The sequence below is a fragment of the Scyliorhinus canicula genome, chromosome 6 (genome assembly GCF_902713615.1).
Source record: "Scyliorhinus canicula chromosome 6, sScyCan1.1, whole genome shotgun sequence".
Classification (NCBI taxonomy): domain Eukaryota; kingdom Metazoa; phylum Chordata; class Chondrichthyes; order Carcharhiniformes; family Scyliorhinidae; genus Scyliorhinus; species Scyliorhinus canicula.
The window spans coordinates 182,537,782-182,557,442 of record NC_052151.1 but is presented as its reverse complement, the minus strand read 5'-3'; the positions used below and the strand labels follow the sequence as shown (position 1 = coordinate 182,557,442).

General features: G+C 47.1%; 1 protein-coding gene across 2 annotated transcripts in view; it reads left to right on the top strand.

Moving 5' to 3' along the window:
• vit (vitrin) overlaps window positions 1–19,351 on the top strand; it is an 88,385-nt gene extending 69,034 nt beyond the window's left edge. For both annotated transcript variants that reach the window (XM_038800588.1, XM_038800589.1), the window contains exons 12-19: window positions 241–291; window positions 565–630; window positions 8,274–8,330; window positions 12,542–12,689; window positions 12,838–12,941; window positions 14,276–14,502; window positions 14,786–15,299; window positions 16,686–19,351. In XM_038800588.1, coding sequence (XP_038656516.1) covers window positions 241–291; window positions 565–630; window positions 8,274–8,330; window positions 12,542–12,689; window positions 12,838–12,941; window positions 14,276–14,502; window positions 14,786–15,299; window positions 16,686–16,864 — 1,346 coding nt within the window. In that variant the 3' untranslated portion in view covers window positions 16,865–19,351. The remainder of the gene's footprint in view (window positions 1–240; window positions 292–564; window positions 631–8,273; window positions 8,331–12,541; window positions 12,690–12,837; window positions 12,942–14,275; window positions 14,503–14,785; window positions 15,300–16,685) is intronic.
• The last annotated feature ends 310 nt before the right edge of the window (window positions 19,352–19,661 follow it).

Here is a 19,661-nt window from a genome sequence, read left to right as displayed (position 1 = left end):
TCATTCTACCCAATCTGAGAGATGCCGTATGATCTACGCTTTCAATCTCTGATTTCCGAAGCTCTCCACGAATGGGAGATTTCCTTGCCTCTTGTCTGTTGTAGACTCATTGATAGAGATTGACTGCTGTGTTCAATTATCATTGTATTGTGTGACTACCAGGATGGTAGTAGGCAAACTAAATGAACCCTGGTCATTCGTTTTAGTCCAGAAATAACTATGCTGTGTATAATTTGGCAGATCACAGAGTCCAAGATCCGGAGTTCTGGAAGTTTGAATCTTCAGACCCTGGTAAGTGGCTCTATATTTCAGCCATTGACGTCAGCCCAACTTTGCAGCAGGGAGCTCAGATCATTGCGTGTGAGGAGACAGTGGGTGCATTCCCATGATTTTAATGGTTGACAAACATGGGAGCAACATCTGTGATCTTTTGATACGCAATGAATGGTTAGACTCCATATTGGGAACAGGGATTTGGAAACTTTACCCTGACATGTTTACTATTGCACATGGAATTTCTGGAAGCTACATCCATAAATAAACATCTCCATTATTTTATCGAAGGTCAAAGACTTGGGCTGAGAGGAAGCAGACCATGGGGACCCAACTCAGATTCATTCAAGACACAAAGTATGTAAAGCAATTGCAGCATTCTATTTAATGGGTTGTGCATTAATTGGCAGTGCTCCTAGCTTTTATAAAGGAGCTCATTCCATTGAACAGCAATGAATTAGAGAAACTGCAGCAAGGGAAAACCCCAGATCATTCAGCCCAAACGACTTGTGCTGTTGTTTATCTGTTCATCATCTGGATGGGGTCACACTACTGAGTGAGAGTGGGTGTTCTACTGAGTGAGAGTGGGTGTTCTACTGAGTGAGAGTGGGTGTTCTACTGAGTGAGAGTGGGTGTTCTACTGAGTGAGAGTGGGTGTTCTACTGAGTGAGAGTGGGTGTTCTACTGAGTGAGAGTGGGTGTTCTACTGAGTGAGAGCGGGTGTTCTACTGAGTGAGAGTGGGTGTTCTACTGAGTGAGAGTGGGTGTTCTACTGAGTGAGAGTGGGTGTTCTACTGAGTGAGAGTGGGTGTTCTTCTGAGTGAGAGTGGGTGTTCTATTGAGTGAGAGTGGGTGTTCTACTGAGTGAGAGTGGGTGTTCTTCTGAGTGAGAGTGGGTGTTCTACTGAGTGAGAGTGGGTGTTCTTCTGAGTGAGAGTGGGTGTTCTACTGAGTGAGAGTGGGTGTTCTACTGAGTGAGAGTGGGTGTTCTATTGAGTGAGAGTGGGTGTTCTACTGAGTGAGAGTGGGTGTTCTACTGAGTGAGAGTGGGTGTTCTATTGAGTGAGAGTGGGTGTTCTACTGAGTGAGAGTGGGTGTTCTACTGAGTGAGAGTGGTGTTCTATTGAGTGAGAGTGGGTGTTCCAATGAGTGAGAGTGGGTGTTCTATTGAGTGAGAGTGGGTGTTCTACTGAGTGAGAGTGGGTGTTCTACTGAGTGAGAGTGGGTGTTCTACTGAGTGAAAGTAAGTGTTCTATAGAGCAGTGTTCTTCAAACTCTTTTTCCGGGGACACATTTTTACCAACCGGCCAACCGTCGGGACCGAATCCGGCCGACCTTCGGGACCCAATCCGGCCGACCTTCGGGAACCAACCCGGCCGACCTTCGTGACCCACGCCGGCCGACCTTCACGATCCATGCCGGCCGACCTGAGCGACCCAGTATTTTCTCTTACCTTGTTTGCTGCTGATAAAAATGGAGGAAATGGTTTTGGGTCCCTTTGGCCCTCATACACACTCCTCCAATGGAACCTGTTGGATGAAGGTGAAGCCTTCCGGTGTCGGAAAGTATGGAGTCTCCATCTGTCCAAAGTTCTGCATTTTTTTCCTGTAAAATTTTATCAAATAAACCCCCCCCGAACTTGTAAAAAAAAATGAATAAAATAAATGAAAAAAATAAAAGTGAAATGAATAAAATAAATGAATAAAACTCCCCTGAACTTGTAATAAAAAAATGAAAAAAATAAATGAAAAAAATAAAAATTAAATGAATAAAATAAATTTAAAAACCCCAAACTTATAAAACAAAAAGCTGCGACCGTTTAAAAAAATAGTGGCTGCACTGAGCATGTGCACCCGATCATCAGCGTGCATGCGCAAAACTATGCTCATGCGCGCCGATGATCGTGCGCGCATGCGCAATGTGGGCAAATTTTTTTTACATGTTCGCGGCCATTTTAAAGGCCGCTTGCAGCCGGCGTTATTAAAAGCCAGCTGCTGTGCGGGGATTTGCGCGATCGGGAGCGCCAAGAAGGACGGCTCTGCGACCCTCCCCACACCCACCCGCGGGGTCGCGCCCCCGACTTTGAAGAGCACTGCTATAGAGTGACTGAAAAAAGGGTGTTATTCCACTGAGTGACTGACAGAGGGCGCTGTTCTATCGCCTAATAATTTTATTTGATTTTACTTTTTTGAAGTTTCCAATGACACCCTCCCGATGCTCCATAGTTTTACAGTCAAAGTGTGGGTGGTCTCAGTAACTGGGGCAGATACCCGATATTTTCATACTCCAAAGAATCAGGCAGGGCTGCCTCAGTCATTAATACAATGAGGGAGGACACCACACCAGGCCCTGCCTGGGGCAGCAGAATGCAATGTTTGTGAACATTCAAGGTCATCTTTTTCCTCAAAGACTTGATTTAAAACTCAACAGGTTTGTTGCATCCAGTTTATGACAGAGATAAAACAGAGATTAATTTTTGCAGTCTGACTTTGAGACGAAGGCTGAGTTTAACTTTCAGCAGGATTCAGCACCGGCCCTAGGGTTGCTGGCGCCCCGGGCAAGCTGAACTTCGGCGCCCTTGGGGGGGGGGGGGCCGAGGAGGGGGGGCGGGGCCGAGGAGGGGGGGGGGCCGAGGAGGGGGGGCCGAGGCCGAGAGGGGGGGGGGGGGCCGAGAGGGGGCGGGGCCAAGAGGGGGCGGGGCCGAGAGGGGGCGGGGCCGAGAGGGGGGCGGGGCCGGACCCGAGGGGGGGGGGGAGTGGACCCGAGGGGGGGGGCGGACCCGAGGGGGGGGGGGGGGGCGGACCCGACGGGGGGAGCGGACCGAGCGGGGCCGCCCTGGGGGAGGGCTGCCACCGCGCATGCGCTGGTTGGCACCTGCCCAACTGCGCATGCGCGGGACCCGAGTCTCTGGCGCCCCCTAGCACATGGCGCCCCGGGCGACTGCCCGAGTTGCCGGTGCCTTGAGCCGGCCCTGGCAGGATTAATACTGCAGAGTGGCAAGATGTAGCTTGCCTCTGCCACAGTCAGAGCCCCCTTGCCGAAACGTTCAGGCCATTCACTACTGGCCAATGGTGGGCCACTTGTGCCACCATGAAACTCACGGCGAGTTGTGCGGAAATCCCATCCTCTCTCTACAGACACAAAATTCAGTTTGGGGGTGAGGAGGTGGAGTCCCACACTAGCGTTCTTACAAAGGAAATTACATAGGCAGATTTGGCCCGAGTAGAGTGGGCAGGAAGGCTAAAAGGTCGGACAGCTGATGAACAGTGGCAATTGTTTAAGGAGATTCTCAAGTCCTCATAACTAAAATATATCCCAGTAAGGAAGAAAGATGGGAAGAGGGGTAAAAAAACATCCATGGCTAAGCAAGGAGGTTAAACACAACATAAAGACAAAAATGAAGGTATATCATGTTGCAAAGGCTCGTGGCCGGCTGGAAGATTGGGATATTTCAAACAAAAACAAAGGGTTATAGAAAAAGTAAAAAAAAGAGCTAAGGTAAATTACGAAAGAAAGCTGGTGAAAAATATCAATTAGGACAGCAAAAGCTTCTATAAGTATATAAAAGGGAAGAGAGTCGTTATGGTGAATGTTCCCTTGAAACCCTCATGGTCCCTTGGAAGATGAATCCAGAGAGTTAGTAGTGGGCAACACGGAAATGGCAGAGAAGCTAAATCAATACTTTGCCTCATGGTGGAGGACACTACTACCATTCCTATAGGAGCGGATAATTCCGAGATAATGGAAGGTGGAACTTTGAATAATTAGCATCAGTAGGAAAACGGTACTCAACAAACTATTGGGATTGAAGACAGGCAGGTTCCCAAAGCCTGATGGCCTACATGCTACGGTGTTAAAGGAAGTGGCAGCAGAGATAGTGGATCCATTGGTTATAATATTCCAAAATTCTCTGGACACGGCAAAGGCTCCAGTGGATTGGAAAAGTGCTAACATAACCCCCTTATTCAAAAAGGGAGGGAGGCAGAATGTAGGAAAATACAGACCAGTTAGTTTAACGTCTGTCGTTGGGAAATTGTTAGAATTCATTATTAAGTAGGTAATATCAGGACATTTGGAAAGTCAAAAAGCAATCCATCAGAGTCAATATGGTTTTATGAAGGGTAAATTATGTTTGACTAATTTGCTGGAGTTCTTCGAAGATGCTACCAGTCAAGTGGATAATGGGAATCCTATAGATGTAGTATATTTGTACTTCCGGAAGGCGTTTGATAAGATGCCGTACAAGGTGAGATCACATGGGATTAGGGATAATTTATGAGCTTGGATAGAAGACTGGCTGACGGACGGAAGACAGAGAGTCGGAATAAATGGGTTTTTTTCTGGATAGCATGATGTAAATAGTGGGGTGCCACAGGGTTCAGTCCTTGGGTCCCAGCTATTTACAATATATATTAACGACTTGGATACAGGGATAGAAGATTCTATAGCCAAAGTGATGACACTAAAAGAGGTGGGACAGTAAGTTGCAATGAGGAAATAAGAACCTTACAAATGGATATAGATAGGCTAGTGAGTTGGCCAACATGTGGCAGATGGGCGTTTAAAATGGATAAGTGCAAGATCATCCATTTTGGGCGCAAAAATGGAAAGGCAATTTATTATCTAAATGGGGAGAGACTTCAGGTGCTTCGGTGCAGAGCGATCCGAGGTCCTAGGGATCTGGAGTCACGGAAAACTAGCATGCAGGCACAGCAGATAATAAATAAAGTGAATGGAATGTTGGCATTTATAGCTACAGGAATAGAATATAAAGTTAAGGAAGTGTCATTGCAACTGTACAGGCATTGGTGAGACCACACCTGGAGTATTGTGCACAGTTTTGGTCCCCTTATTTGAGGGAAGATGTAGTGGCATTGGAGGCAGTTCAGAGGAGGTTCACTAGATTGATTCCAGAGATGAGGGGTTTGCCTTATGAAAAGAGAGTGAGACGTTCATGCCGATACTCTCTAGAGTTTAGAAGAATGAGGGGAGACCAAATTGTGGTACACAAGATGCTAGAAGTACATAGAACATACAGTGCAGAAGGAGGCCATTCGGCCCATCAAGTCTGCATCGACCCACTTAAGCCCTCACTTCCACCCTATCCCCATAAACCCTCCTAACCTTTTTGGACACTAAGGGCAATTTAACATGGCCAATCCACCTAACCTGCACGTCTTTGGAATGTGGGAGGAAACCGGAGCACCCGGAGGAAACCAACGCACACACGGGGAGAACGTGCAGACTCCGCACAAACAGTGACCCAGTGGGGAATCGAACCTGGGACCCTGGTGCTGTGAAGCCACGGTGCTAGCCACGTGCTGCCGTGCTGCCCAAAGGTATGGATTAAGTAGACATGGGGTGGGGCATTATAGAATGAGAGGTTACAGTCTTGGGATAAGGGGTAGCAAATTTAATTTTGAGATGAGGACAAATTACTTCTCCCAAAGGGTCGTGAATCTGTGGAATTTGCCATCCAAGAGAGTGGGGGATGCTGGGACAGTAAATTTAAGTTAGACAGATTTTTAATTAGGAATGGGTTAAAGGGTTACGGAGAACAGGCAGGACAATGGAGCTGAGGCCATGGTGAGATCAGCCATGGTGGCATTGAAGGGTGGAGCAGACGCGAGAGGCTAGATTGCCTACTCCTGCTCTCAGAAAGAACTATTCTGTCTAATTCCATCTTCCAGTTCTTGGTCTGTAGCCCTGTAGGTAACAGCACCTCAAGCACACATCTTGATTAATAAGGGCATTTCTTGATTAATAAGGGGATCAGGGGTTATGGTGAGAAGGCAGGAGAATGGGGATGAGGATCATATCAGCCATGATCAAATGGCGGAGCAGACCTGATGGGCCGAATGGCCTAATTCTGCTTCAATACTGTATGGTCTTATGGACATGCAGCACAAGTACACTGCACTATTCCTCTGAATTGAGACATGCTCTCTTAATGAATGAGTGACAGAACATTCCGTACACCAGCAAACACCCTTTCACCTTACTGCATGGCTGCTTACTAAAGTCAAACTTCCAGGTATGAAAGATCTTTAACAAAAGCCAAAAAACACAGCCAGAGCTAAAAACTTGCAAAACAGCACAGATTGAATCAACACACACAATTTAAGAATCTTATATAGAACATATTTTTAATAGCCTGTTAATGAGAAGACTTTTAGAAGACACTGATTTTTATGGACTATTATCATACAATCTTACAGCATTAGGCAGCGGACACTTGTCCCAACATTCCTGTGATGAGTCCTGTGAAAGACCTGTCCAATTTTCCAATTAGTCCCACTGACCCCCTCATATACAGAATTATTCCAGCCAGCTGCACGTATTGGACACATTGTGCTAACCATTTGCCATTTACATCAATTACAAAGTAGCTGCTTACCATTATATTTCTGCAGATTTGGCAACTAAACTTTAATATAAATTAGTGGGAGCTAATGGGTAGAAATTTAACGATGCTGAGTGATCGGCACTCGCCATCCTGAGAGTTGGTGCGGAAAATGCTACCACCGATTCTCGAAGTCCACTGCCACTTAACACTCACTTGAGTGTTGATTGGCAATGCGCAGGACTTCTGCCCACCCATGAGTGCTCTCAGCCAATCAGTTTGGCCGACAACACTCCAACCCTGCCGCAGTGCTGCAGTGGCCAGAAGCGGTACTGTAGGGGTTTGCCTGGAACTACGTCCCACGACTGTCCTCAAGGTGGGTCCTGAAAGTAGGGAATCACAATGTTGCAGGGTAGGCTGAGGACGGGAGAGGGAAGGAGCCATCAGATCGAGATCCCCACCTCCTGCCGTCCCATTCAAGGTGGAGAAATGTTTTTCTCTATTCCCCATCCGGATTGTATACACACCTACACAACTCATTGTGTTGAAACAAGTGAGGAATGAAGAGTTGGCTTGCTTGAGCAGGTCAGATCGCTGGGCAATATGGAAGTTGTGGGAGCAGGCTCCATTGTGTTGTTCGGGGGTGGAGGAGTTGGACAACATGTAAAGGCTGGAGGGAAGTGTATGTGAAGGTGGGGGGAGTGAAAGGGGGAGCAGAGAGGAGCCAGAGTAGGACTGCACTGTGCGAGAGGAGGGTCTTCTCACCACACTCACATTCATTAAGTCAACCACGACAATTTACATTTACATAGCCCTTTAAAGTGTTAAAATGCCCCACTGCATTTCACAGGAGCATTACCAAACAAAATTTGTCAGGGGACCACATGGAGGATGACCAACAGCTTGTTGATTTTAAGAGGCGTTTTAAGAGAGGAAAGAGACGTACGGAGATAAAAAAAATTTTAAATTTTTTTTAAATATAAATTTAGATTACCCAATTCATTGTTTCCAATTAAGGGACAATTTAGCGTGGCCAATCCACCTACTGTGCACATTTTTGGGTTTTGGGGGCGAAACCCACGCAGACACGGGGAGAATGTGCAAACTCCACACGGACAGTGACCCAGAGCCGGGATCGAACCTGGGACCTCAGTGCCCTGAGGCGGTTGTGCTAACCACTAGGCCACCGTACGGAGATAAATGAGGAGCATTTCGATCCAAAACTCTGTTTCACTCCACAGACACTGCCAGACCCACTGAGTTTATCCAGCATTTTCTGTATCTATTAAAGAGATAAAGAGGTGTACGGAGAGAATTTCAGAATTCAGGAGCTAGGCAGCTGAAAGTTTGGCCACCAACGATCAACTGGCGATGAAAACTGTGAATGCATAAAATGATAGGATTGGAGGTGAAAGTTAGGATACAGGCAGCCGTGTTCTATATGAGCTCTTGTTGATGCAGGCTTTGAGTTTCAATATCGACCAGGAGTACATGGACTGGTCAAAAAAGGGGCATGTTCTCACAATAACCACAGAGAGATGTTAAGGTGTCCTGCTCTTCGCAGCGTGGGTCTAATTGAGAGATTTATTTATGTACAGTGGGTAAAGATGAATCGCTGCTGGTAGATGCACTGATTTTAGATTCTCTTCCTCACCAGGTTTCGGCATAAAGGACCAAGATTTCATCGAGGAACCGATCTCCCGCGGGGATCCAAGTATCTACACTTTTTGGTTCTTCACATTTTTGACGCAATAAAGAGTAAAACAACAGGGTGAAATTTATCGCTGACCGTGCGGAAATCATGAGATCAGTTTCACAAATAAACGCTCCCAACCGAGCTCTCCGGTGACAGGAGAGCACATTGAAAATGGGTGACAAGTGAAATAAATGCATTGACCTCCAGACTTGAATTCCTGTTCCTCCAAGTTGGTGGCCATCAAACGGCAGAGTCGACCACTTGACCTTTAGCGCCCCATCTCCCATTTTTAATCTATGAAAAACCAGGTCGCCCTGTCCCATTGAAATTAATAGAAAAGGGCTTAACCTGCTGTAAGTGGGCAATGTATTGGGGGTATATCACAGCCACAAGAACAATGAGCTGACTGGATTTTTTAACCAACCATCTGTCAATTCATGAGCTAAACAGTGGAATGGGCGCTTCCAGAGAAAGCGATTCTCTTCATCTGTTTGAATTATCCCCCTAGAACATTGCTTAGGTTACGATCACAGTTGATGTTATAACTGGATGGGAAGATCCCAGAATGGAACCCTGGGTAAAAAGATTGTAACTTTTGCTATTTTTAATAAAACATGGAGGAACAGAGTCACAAGACCGCTAATTAGTTTTAACAACAAGAAAATACTTTAATTAAACATGAAAAGTTGCATTATTATACCGTATTCCTTTACTCCCACCTTCCCTTAACAAATACACACAGATTTTAAGATTAACACGGATTACAAAGTACATGTTAAGCTACAATGGTCTCATTCATACGAAAAGTCCCTTTTAAGCACACAAGATGATTCTGGGCAAATACATGCAATCTGCTCTGAACCCAAGATAGTGCCTGTGGATTTGTCCTCAGAATCCCCCCAAATGATGATCACATGAGAGTTTCCAAACTCCACTCCCAAAACACACTTTAAAATTTTCTCTCATAATAAGGCTTTTTCTTAGCAGTTTTCATTCTGAAATCCTTCCAGGTTTTACAAATGACACTTTTAAACAAAGCTTCCACTCCACATTTAATAGAAAATCCAGTCTAGGATTTTAGGATTCTTTTGTCTTAACTGCTTTTGCACAAACCCCAAGATCCAGTTATTGATTTCAACTCGCATTCCACAGGTTGTAGTAAAATCTCACAAACCTGAAAATCCGATACCTTTCTGGCATCACAGCCTTCTTCTCAGCTCTGTCTGTCTTTATTGAACAATGCTCTGTTCTAGTATCTTAAACCTCAGACTTCTTGGAAACTTCTCTTCAGGGGTGAAATTCTCCCCTACCCGGTGCGGCGGGGGGTCCCGGCGTAGCGGAGTGGCGCCAACCACTCCGGCTTCGGAATTCTCCGCACCTTTAGGGGCTAGGCCTGCGCCGGAGTGGCTCCCGCTACTCTGACTTGCCCCAAAACCGGCGCCAACAGCCTATGGAGCTCGCCGGCATCAGGGCTGGCCGAAAAGCCTTTGCCGGCCGATGTGAGTCCGCGCATGTGCCGCTACATCAGCGGCCGCTGACGTCACCACTGGTGCGTGCACGGTAGGGGGGGGTCTCTTCCGCCTCCGCCATTGTGGAGGCCGTGGCAGCGGCGGAAGAAAAAGAGTGCCCCCATGGCACTGGCCCGCCCGCCGATCGGTGGGCCCCAATTGCAGGCTAGGCCACCGTGGGGGCACCCCCCGGGGTCCAATCGTCCTGTGCCCCCCCCCCAGGACCCCGGTGGCCCATTCGCGTCGCCAATCCCGCCGGCACAGAGGTGGTTTAAATCACGTCGGCGGGATTGGCCTGTCAACGGCGGGACTTCGGCCCATCGCGGGCCGGAGAATCGCCGCGGGGGGGGGCACGCCGATCGGCACGGGGGGCCCGCCGACTGGCGGGGTGTTATTCCCGCTCCCGCCGATTCCCGGGTGGCGGAGAATTCCGGCCACGGCGGGTGCTGGATTTACGCCGGCCCCGGGCGATTCCCCGACCCTGCGGGGGGTCGGAGAATTCCGCCCTAGTTCTCTATTTTCCTTAATTAGCTGCTCTTCAGATCTCTGCACTTGTTTTCTTAATCATTGCTCCATGGTTTTTTTGTTCTCGCAAAGCTGAGAGGGCCTTTCCTCTCTAACCTTCGAAACCAACTGCTTCCAGCCGAGCTTTGAGAGCTGCTTTCTCTCTCATTGCCTATCTTCAACTGCAATCAAATTAGCTAAACTGAATCTTAAGAGTTTTTCTAGCTTACAAGGCCGCAGTTGTTCAGTAACACTCACATGATTATATCTTTTATTTATTCTTCACACTCTAGCCCTCTCTAAGCACGAGAGAAACACAGTTGGAACTGAACCAACCCCCACACATACAAACACTTTGCCCAGCATGAATCTAACTCTTGGTTTTACCCTTCCGGGCACAGCAACCTTAAATTAAACCCATTTAAAACTATACCTTATTTAAGATGTTTATCAATACAAATCTAATTCCTTTAAAACTGCCTTTGTTTTCCTCACCCTTATGACTCTTCCTGAGCACTGACCTCTTGAAAGACTTGTTGAAGAAGGAGTGGGAAATTATGTTTTTTCCTTATTGGAGAAATGTGAATTGTGTAAATGAGTTTTCTCCTGTATTGGTTTTGATCACCTGAGGAGGTTGGAGGAGTTTTCCAGAGAATTTATTTCCACTCACTGTCCCTGGATTTTTTGGTTTCTCTCCTCTCCCAGGTGAGATTGTATGGCTGCATCTGGGTGGGGGAAGGGGGGGGGGGGGGGGGGGGGGGGAGCACTTATCAATCATAATCTGAACCTAGAGTTATCCAGAGATAGGGGTAGATAGAGACCATAATAATAATCATTTATTGTCACAAGTAGGCTTCAATGAAGTTACTGTGAAAAGCCCCTAGTCGCCACATTCCGGTGCCTGTTCGGGGAGGCAGTTCGGGATTTGAACCCGCACTGCTGGCCTTGTTCTGCATTACAAGCCAGCTGTTTAGCCCACTGTGCTAAATCAGCCCCCATTCCCAGATAGGGGTGGCTGGCCTAGGACACGTGGTCCTGTGAAGGTCTGGAATTTCTGCCGGATAGGCATCTTGGGTTGCCAACTCTCGTGGATCGTCCTGAGGTCTTTCAGGAATTAAAAGATTAATCCGCTGAAAAGTTCTATGAGACAAATCATAAGGACAGTTTCTATTAATTTCTTTCAAATTGTTTATTAGTTCTAAAAATGTTGAAGTTGGGAACGGAATATTTGTCTTAACTGACACTTCAGAATTGTCCAATTGAACCATGATCACTTTCTGATTGGTGTGAGAAAGCAAGGCATCATGAGGATGGACAACCAATGGCGGAAGCTCAGGGATGGAGCAGTTGGAGGGAAGTCATGTGATGAAACCTCCGGAGATGGCATCAGTAATAGAACATAGAACATTACAGTGCAGTACAGGCCCTTCGGCCCTCAATGGATCCCAATTACTTGGTTTTATAGCGATCTCACTGGCTTGGAAGTAACTGTTTGTGTTACTAATTTATGAACACCTCTGTGCAAGGTTCAGTGTTTAGCCGAGGTTTAAACCTACCTGCAATAAATTACTTAAAATCATCCCCAAAAATGTGGAATGCCCTTGATCAGGGGTTAAACATTGCCAAACCAATTTCCAGACTCTGATTATATTGTCTAACCACTACCTTCGCCTCCACTTTTAATCCTGTGACTGCCCTATTGTGCATTTACTCACGCTTTTTTGCGCAACTGGTCTGGCCTATTCATGACTCCAGACCAAACGCTGACATGTTGACTCTTAACTACCCTCCGAAGTGCCCTAGCAATCATTTAGTTCTGTCAGGTCGCTAATAAGAACAAACCTAAACTGGATGAACTGGGTTACAGTGGATCCCTCCTAAATGGCCCAGTTCAAACTTCGAGATGATCTCCCTTTTGTGCTGGATTGCCCCGCCAGAGGAGATAGTTTCTCCGTATCGACCCTCTCAACTCCTTTTCACGTTTGAAAAGTTTTGATAAGATCACCTGAGTTCTGATGCTTTCTCTGTCTCCACAGATGCCACCTGACCTTCTGCGAGTATTTCCAGCATGTTCTCTTACTGTTATCCAAATCTTTGATGTAGCGATAATAAGGGTACTGCAGGAGGGGATGTGGAAAATCAATGCCCACATCTCAGTGAAAGAAATTTAAACCAGTTGTCCTGCCTTGGGATAAGAGACTATTCTTGCCATTGTAGATTGCAAAATTGACCTTGCATTCCTGGTGGATGGGAGTTGGAGCATTGGAAGGCGAAGATTCGGTATTCAAAAGAAGTTTTTGATGAATATTGCTCAAGTCCTTGACATTGGAGTAGCGGGCCCATTGATTGGCATCGTTCAGTTTGGGTGAGTAGAATCAGAAGCTCCCGTTTATGTAAGCCAAATGAGGAAGATCACTTTGTAACGTGCTGAGGTCATGAAAGGTGCTAGATAAATGCAAGTTCTTACCTTTATTTACCAGATATTAAAGAGCATTGACTTTTGTTTATCCTAGGAACAATGCGAGCACAGAATTTAACCTACGGACTTACCGCAACTCCCAAGATCTTAAAATTGCCATTGAAAAGATTCCACAGAGAGGTGGCCTCTCCAATGTGGGTAAGTGCTATGTCTTCACTGACACGTTCACATCACCAATCCTTTCCCTTATAATTGTCGGAGTTTTCACAGATCTCTCAGCCCGGGGAAAAGCTGTTAGCAGTGGTTAAAACAATCTGTTAATACTCATTTGCAATTTAGGGCGGCAGTGTGGAACAGTGATTAGCACTGCTGCCTCACGGCGCCGAGGGCCCAGGTTCGATCCCGGCTCGGGAACACTGCCCGTGTGGAGTTTGCACATTCTCCCCGAGTCTGCCTGGGTCTTACTTCCACAACCCAAAGATGCGCAGGGCAGGTGGATTGGCCACACTAAATTGACCCTTAATTGTAAAAAAAGAATTGGGCACTCTAAACTAAAAAGGAAAAAAAATACTCATTTGCTTTTAAATAGCCATGATTGTGACTGTGTTTTAACAATAACGGTTTCGAAAAACCGATGAATGGCTTCTGTCATTTGATTTCAACGGTACATTCATCCTTATTACAACAAACTTCATTTGCCGTCTTCGAGATGTTTGGCTTCACGTGGAAAGCACACTCTTACCCACATCCCCTGAACTCTCTCCTGCCAGGGATAAACCTTTTGCCCCACCATTCTGCCTGTGCCTTCAGCTGTCCTGACTCCGTGCCTTGGAATTTCCTCTCTAAACCTCTATATCCTCTATCAAGACACTGTTTAAAAACCACCTCCTTGACCACTCTTTTGGTCACCTGCCCTAATACCTCACATGGTTTACAAAGCACGGCATGTCTGCAACGTAGGCTGGTTCGCAGGACACTGACTTTGTCAAAAGTACTGGTGCACGGCCAACTCTTTCACTACTTAGCTTTCAGGGTTCGAATCTAATTTGGTGATTGGAGCTCCACATAGAATTGAACACCCGGTGGAATACTGAGGGAATATGGCACAGCCAGACTGGAGGAAATTACCTCAACGTCTGTGTGCTGCACAAGAGCAGGCATTTTGCTTTATACAAGCCTTCTCCCAGCACACCATACACCCCCCCCCCTCCCCCCATCAATTCCTCTCAGTCGGTATCTAACCGAGTTCAAGCTTTAATGCACAAAATATCAGTACTTTAAAAAAATATATATATATGTTCTATAAATAATATAGAGAGAGATTTTCTGTGGATTGGAACAGATACAAAACTGAGCTTCCATCCATTAGTTCAGCAGTCCCACCTCAATGTTAACTTACTCAGCTGAAGTTCTAGATTATGCTTCAGTGCAAGGCAACAATCATTTATGTCATAGTGAACAGAGCATTGCATTGCAAATGGCATGGTGGAAACTGGAAGTCATTAGGTACTCTTCTCTCATTCTCTTTGCAGGAAGAGCACTCAATCATGCCCTTGGGACCTTCTTTTCCAGTGAGCAAGGGAACCGTGGAGGAGCCCCCAATGTGGTAGTGATCCTGGTCGATGGCTGGCCCACGGACAAGGTTGAAGAAGCCGCTCGCCTCGCCCGAGAGTCTGGCATCAACATCTTCTTTATCACCGTGGAGGGTGCGGACCAGACTGAGAGGCAGAACATGGTGGAGGCAGACTTTGTGGACAAGGTGAAATTCTGTATGCAGAATGATTGCGGAAAATCTAAAGTGCGGCGGAATCATCTCCACGTCCAGTTGATGTTCTGACATTTATCATACAGTCTGAGTATGTAGGGCTATAGGTGGGGCCCGCAGCTTCTCGCAATGTGAACCAATCAATCAATACAGTTGGATATCCAAGAGTAGATGCACAGTTAAGTTGGGACAGGGAAAGGCAGATTAAGCGAGTGGACAGAACTGTGTCATGATGCAGTTCAATACCATTTCTAAATCTCTCATCTTTTCCTTCCAGACTGTGTGCAGGACTAATGGTTACTTCTCTGTCAGTGTGCCCAGCTGGTTTAAGCTATACCAGGCAGTGGGGCCCCTGGTGAAAAGGGTATGTGACACCGAGCGACTGGCCTGCAGCAAAACCTGCCTCAACTCTGCTGATATCGGCTTTGTGGTGGACGGCTCGAGCAGCGTGGGCACTGGCAACTTCCACACGATACTGCAGTTTGTGGCTAACATCAGCCAGGCGTTCGAGATCTCTGACACAGCAACACGGGTCGGGGCTGTGCAGTATACATACGAGCAGAGACTCGAGTTTGGCTTTGACCAGCACAACACCAAGGAGGCGATAACCACTGCCATCAAGAACATCAGGTACTGGAGTGGCGGAACAAGCACTGGCGAGGCCATCAGCTATGCATTAAAGCACCTCTTCAGCAAGTCTAAAGCCAACAAAAGGAAGCTCATGATTGTCATCACAGATGGAAGATCTTACGATGATGTTCGGGCTCCAGCCCTTGCTGCTCAGAGACATGGTGAGGACACTGGGGAGATGGTTCATTCTGGATAAGTCAACCCTATTACATCCTTAATCCTTCCCAAAATTTGGGAAATTGACTAGGTTGACCTGATTGAGGGTTTTAGTATTAGTTTGATTTGAATAGACTTAAGAGAAATGTCTACACAAGTGGAGGATTCCAAAACTAGGAGCCACAAATATAGGGGGTGGGATTCTCCCATGTGACGGCAGAACGTTGACGCCGTCATAAAGACTGGAGAGGTTAATGATGGCGTCATTGGACCGCTATGTGAAGCGATCCTCTGCCCTATGGGAGGCCAGCACGGCACTGGAGCGAGCCATGCCGCTCCAGCTGCCGGTACCGGCGTCAAAAGGGCGCCGCGGGTCTGCGCATACGCGCTGTGACTGGCGTGAATGTGCACATGCGCGGGAGCCTCCTTTACCATCATATGGTGTAGGGCTACAGGGGCCAGCGTGGAGCAAAGCAGGCCCCACCACGAGAGGCCGGCCCGCTGATTGGTAGGCCCCGATCACGGGCCAGGCCACGGTGGAGGCCCCCCCCGGGGAATGGAAGCTGCCCCCCCCCCCCAGGCCGCCCCAGACAGGATGGATGCCGAGGTCCCGCCGGGTAAGACCGGTTGTGAACGGCGCCGGCGGGACTCAGGCTTTTTTGGGCTGCCACTCGGCCCATCCCAGGTGGAGAATCGCTGGGGGAGGGGGGGGGGAGGGGGCGGGGGGGCGTAGCCCGGCGCCGCGCCAACCGCACCAGCGCCAGTGGTGCCGATTCTCTGCAGCCGTGTTGCCTAATTCGTACCCGGTCCGGCGATCCTCTCACCCGGCTTGGGATGAGGGAATCCCACCCCTGGTATCCACAAACAGATCCAGTAGAAAGTTCAGGAGAAATTGTTTTACCCACACGGTGGTGAGAATGTGGAACCACAAGAAATCGAAACACAAATAGTTTAGATGTATTTAAGAAGCTAGATAAACACTTGAGGGAGCGAGGAATAGAAGGACATGTTGAGTGGGTGAGAGGATGTCAACTAGGAGGAGGCTCAGGTGGAGCATAAATGCTCGCATGGACCGGATTGGGTTGGGCTGAATGACATGTTTATTTGTGGTCAAAGTCTATGTAAGAGAGGGCGGCACGGTGTTGCCCTGGTTAGCACTGTTGTCTCACGGCGCTGGACCGGCCCTGGGTCACCGTCTGTGTGGAGTTTACACATTCTACCCGTGTCTGCGTGGGTCTCACCCCCACAACCCAAAGATGTGCAGGATAGGTGGATTGGTCACACTAAATTGGCCCTTACTTCGGGGAAAAAAAATAATTGGCTACTCTAAATTTATAACAAAATAAATAAATTCTATGTAATAAATTCAATCAGCAGTCTCTCTTTTGCAGGTGTGATTGCATATGCTGTCGGGATTGCTTGGGCAGCAATGGATGAACTGGAGTACATTGCGACAGATCCAGACAAGGACCATTCCTTCTTCGTTGATGAGTTCGACAACTTGTATCAATTTGTCCACCGGATTGTGCATAACATCTGTCAAGAATTCAATTCACAGCCACGTAACTGAAAAAAAAATCCATGCTTTCCCCAACCTACCCTGGTTGGCTAGTGAGACTATAGACACTGTACAGCTGCTCAATATCTACTTACTGTTTATAAGGCAAGCTTCAACCTATCCACCTGCCCAGTAAATGGGATAGGCCTTGTTCCACATTTTCAGGTTTTCTTGTAGATACCAGACTTTTAGAGGCACATAGGTGTGAAGTTTTGTTAAGGGCATTCATGTTTGGGCAGCATATTCCCACTGGTCTATTTGGACCTACTTTTCCAAACCGCCCATCCAGTTCCTTATCCTGGTCCGAAAATTCTTGAAGGAGCCAGATCCTTGCAGAGTGGGATCGTTGGCTGCTCTCGGCTCCACCCCCAGAACGTTGGGAATGGTACAGCTGAAAAGTGCCCACAAGCAGCACCTCACCCCCTATCCAGCTGAGAAAGGTGGGCCAGCTTACATTCTGCCTCCTGGGTAAGGCTTGGTAGGGAGCTGGTTTGTTGAAACCCGTTGTGGGGGGCAGCATGGGCAGAATTCATGCACTAACCTCAGAAACCAGACCACAACCCCAAATTGCCCCTTGTTCATGCGGAGTAACCATTGAGACCACCTACAGCACGGCAGCATATGTGGCTAGCACTGTGGCTTCACAGCGCCAGGGTCCCAGGTTCGATTCCCCGCTGAGTCACTGTCTATGCGGAGTCTGCACATTCTTCCTGTGTCTGCGTGGGTTTCCTACATTACAACTGTGACTACACTTCAAAAAGACACTTCCAACTGTAAAGCACGTTGGGACATCCTGAGGTTGGGAAAGGTGCCAAGTCTTTCTTTGGATTCACCTCTAGCCAAACTGAGATTTCAGGCCCCAAACATGGTGTTCTCTTTCCCAACAGAAATTCATCCATTTCTTTTCTACAAGATAAATCTATCTTTCCTGGTTAACATTGTTGCCTCATGGCATCGAGGACCTGGGTCCGATCCTGGCCCCGGGTCACTGACCGTGTGGAGTTTGCACATTCTCCCTGGGTCTGCGTGGGTTTCGCCCCACAACCCAAAGATGTGCAGGGTAGGTGGATTGGCTACACTAAATTGCCCTTTAATTGGAAAAAAAATAATTGGGACTCTAAATTTTAAAAAAATGTTCAAAATAAATAAATCTCCTTCTTTATAAAAATAAGTATGCATAATGTATTTTGGAAAAAAGATCAATAAATTGATTGAATAGCAAGCTTGTCCATTTAATAGCAGAAGCACATGAGTCAGAGAGGTGTCCACCCTCAGTCTGTGCCGAGATGCTGTCAGACCGGCACAGGCAGACCGAACCTGGCCTTATTTAAGGGAGAGGACGAGAAAGCTTGAATTCAGACTGCCCCTCACCTCATGTCACTGACATTGCAAATTGCTTTACAACTGATTAATTACTTTGCCACGTGACATGGTTTTTGCTCTGAGAGACACAAAAATTGAAATGCAAGATATCCACGTTCACAATTCCAGATTTCTCCCTCCCCTTCCACCCACCGCCCCCTCGTTTCAGAGTAGGCACAATGGGGTAAATGCTCTCTTTCTATGCTGCGAGTGAAAAGTAGTGACTATTATGTAAACTCACAGTACAACCTCATGGGCAGCAAACGCAATGGGTGGTTTTTGACGATGGTAGGTGTGCTGGGGAAATCAACCTCCGTTCTATCTCTGGATCACCATTCACCAACCTACCTGCTGGACGTGGGTCTTAAAACAGGGGCAGTATCGAGCTCAGCAAAGACCCCTGCAGCATTTGATGATGTGGTACCAAGGTTGCATTAGGCCCAATTGAGGAGGTACAAGAGGGTGACCAACATCCACGGAACCGGACATTGTTTCCAGTAGAAAAGAATTGGTACAGGAGGTCAGTGGCTACGAAACTGAACCAGCAACCAGGAAGAAGGGCAGACAAATCCCACAATTTTGTGAAACTGAATTCAGTAAAATCTGGTCATCCGCTTGGAATGTCGCCGGTCGAATAACTGCCAAATCTTTGTTGAAAACCCATCCACTTCATGATGTTCCCCCCCGGAAGACCACCCTGACCCAGTCTTGACGTCATTGGGGCTCTGGACCTACACCACATGGTTAGAGCATCACAGCCCTCAGCACCAAGGAATGGACAGCACATCCTGTCCAACTTCTATCAGCCACACCCCAAGGCCAAAATCACAGCATCTTGTCTAATACGTACGGTTTCCATTGGGCAATATTTAAGACACACCCATTCATAATGACAGACCCAATGAGGGCTTTTGGCTTAAATATTTATTTGAAGCTGCAGTCTAAGAGCTATTGTATACAATACATGTACAGATTTGATAACTAAAACCAAATGCTTATTATCTGCACAGTAACAGTAAAGCCCAATGATTGAGATAAGACTGAAAGGACCTTCCCAGTGCCATTAGACTGGAGGCCTCAGTGGGATTGGTGATGTGATTCCATATCCAAACAAATAAAAGTTAGATATTCAACTTCTGTGAGGTGTGTATTTGTTGATTAAAATGGCCTTTGTGACTTTTCCTAAAGTATTGGGAGGACGTCTAGACCCAAGCTCCGAAATTCTATTTGACCAAATTTTAAATATCTGTGTCTTGGTGGCAGATTTGATTTGATAACATTCTTGCAGTGTCTTAGGATGTTCTGCTGCGTTAAAAGTACTGTTTAGATGCAAGTTGTTGTTCAAATTGACCCCTTGTATGTCTAAAATTGAATGCCCAGGTCCGAATGATCCAAGACTCTCACTGGTTGCTCATGCGGGTGGGGTGGGAGTAGGTGGGATGAGTCA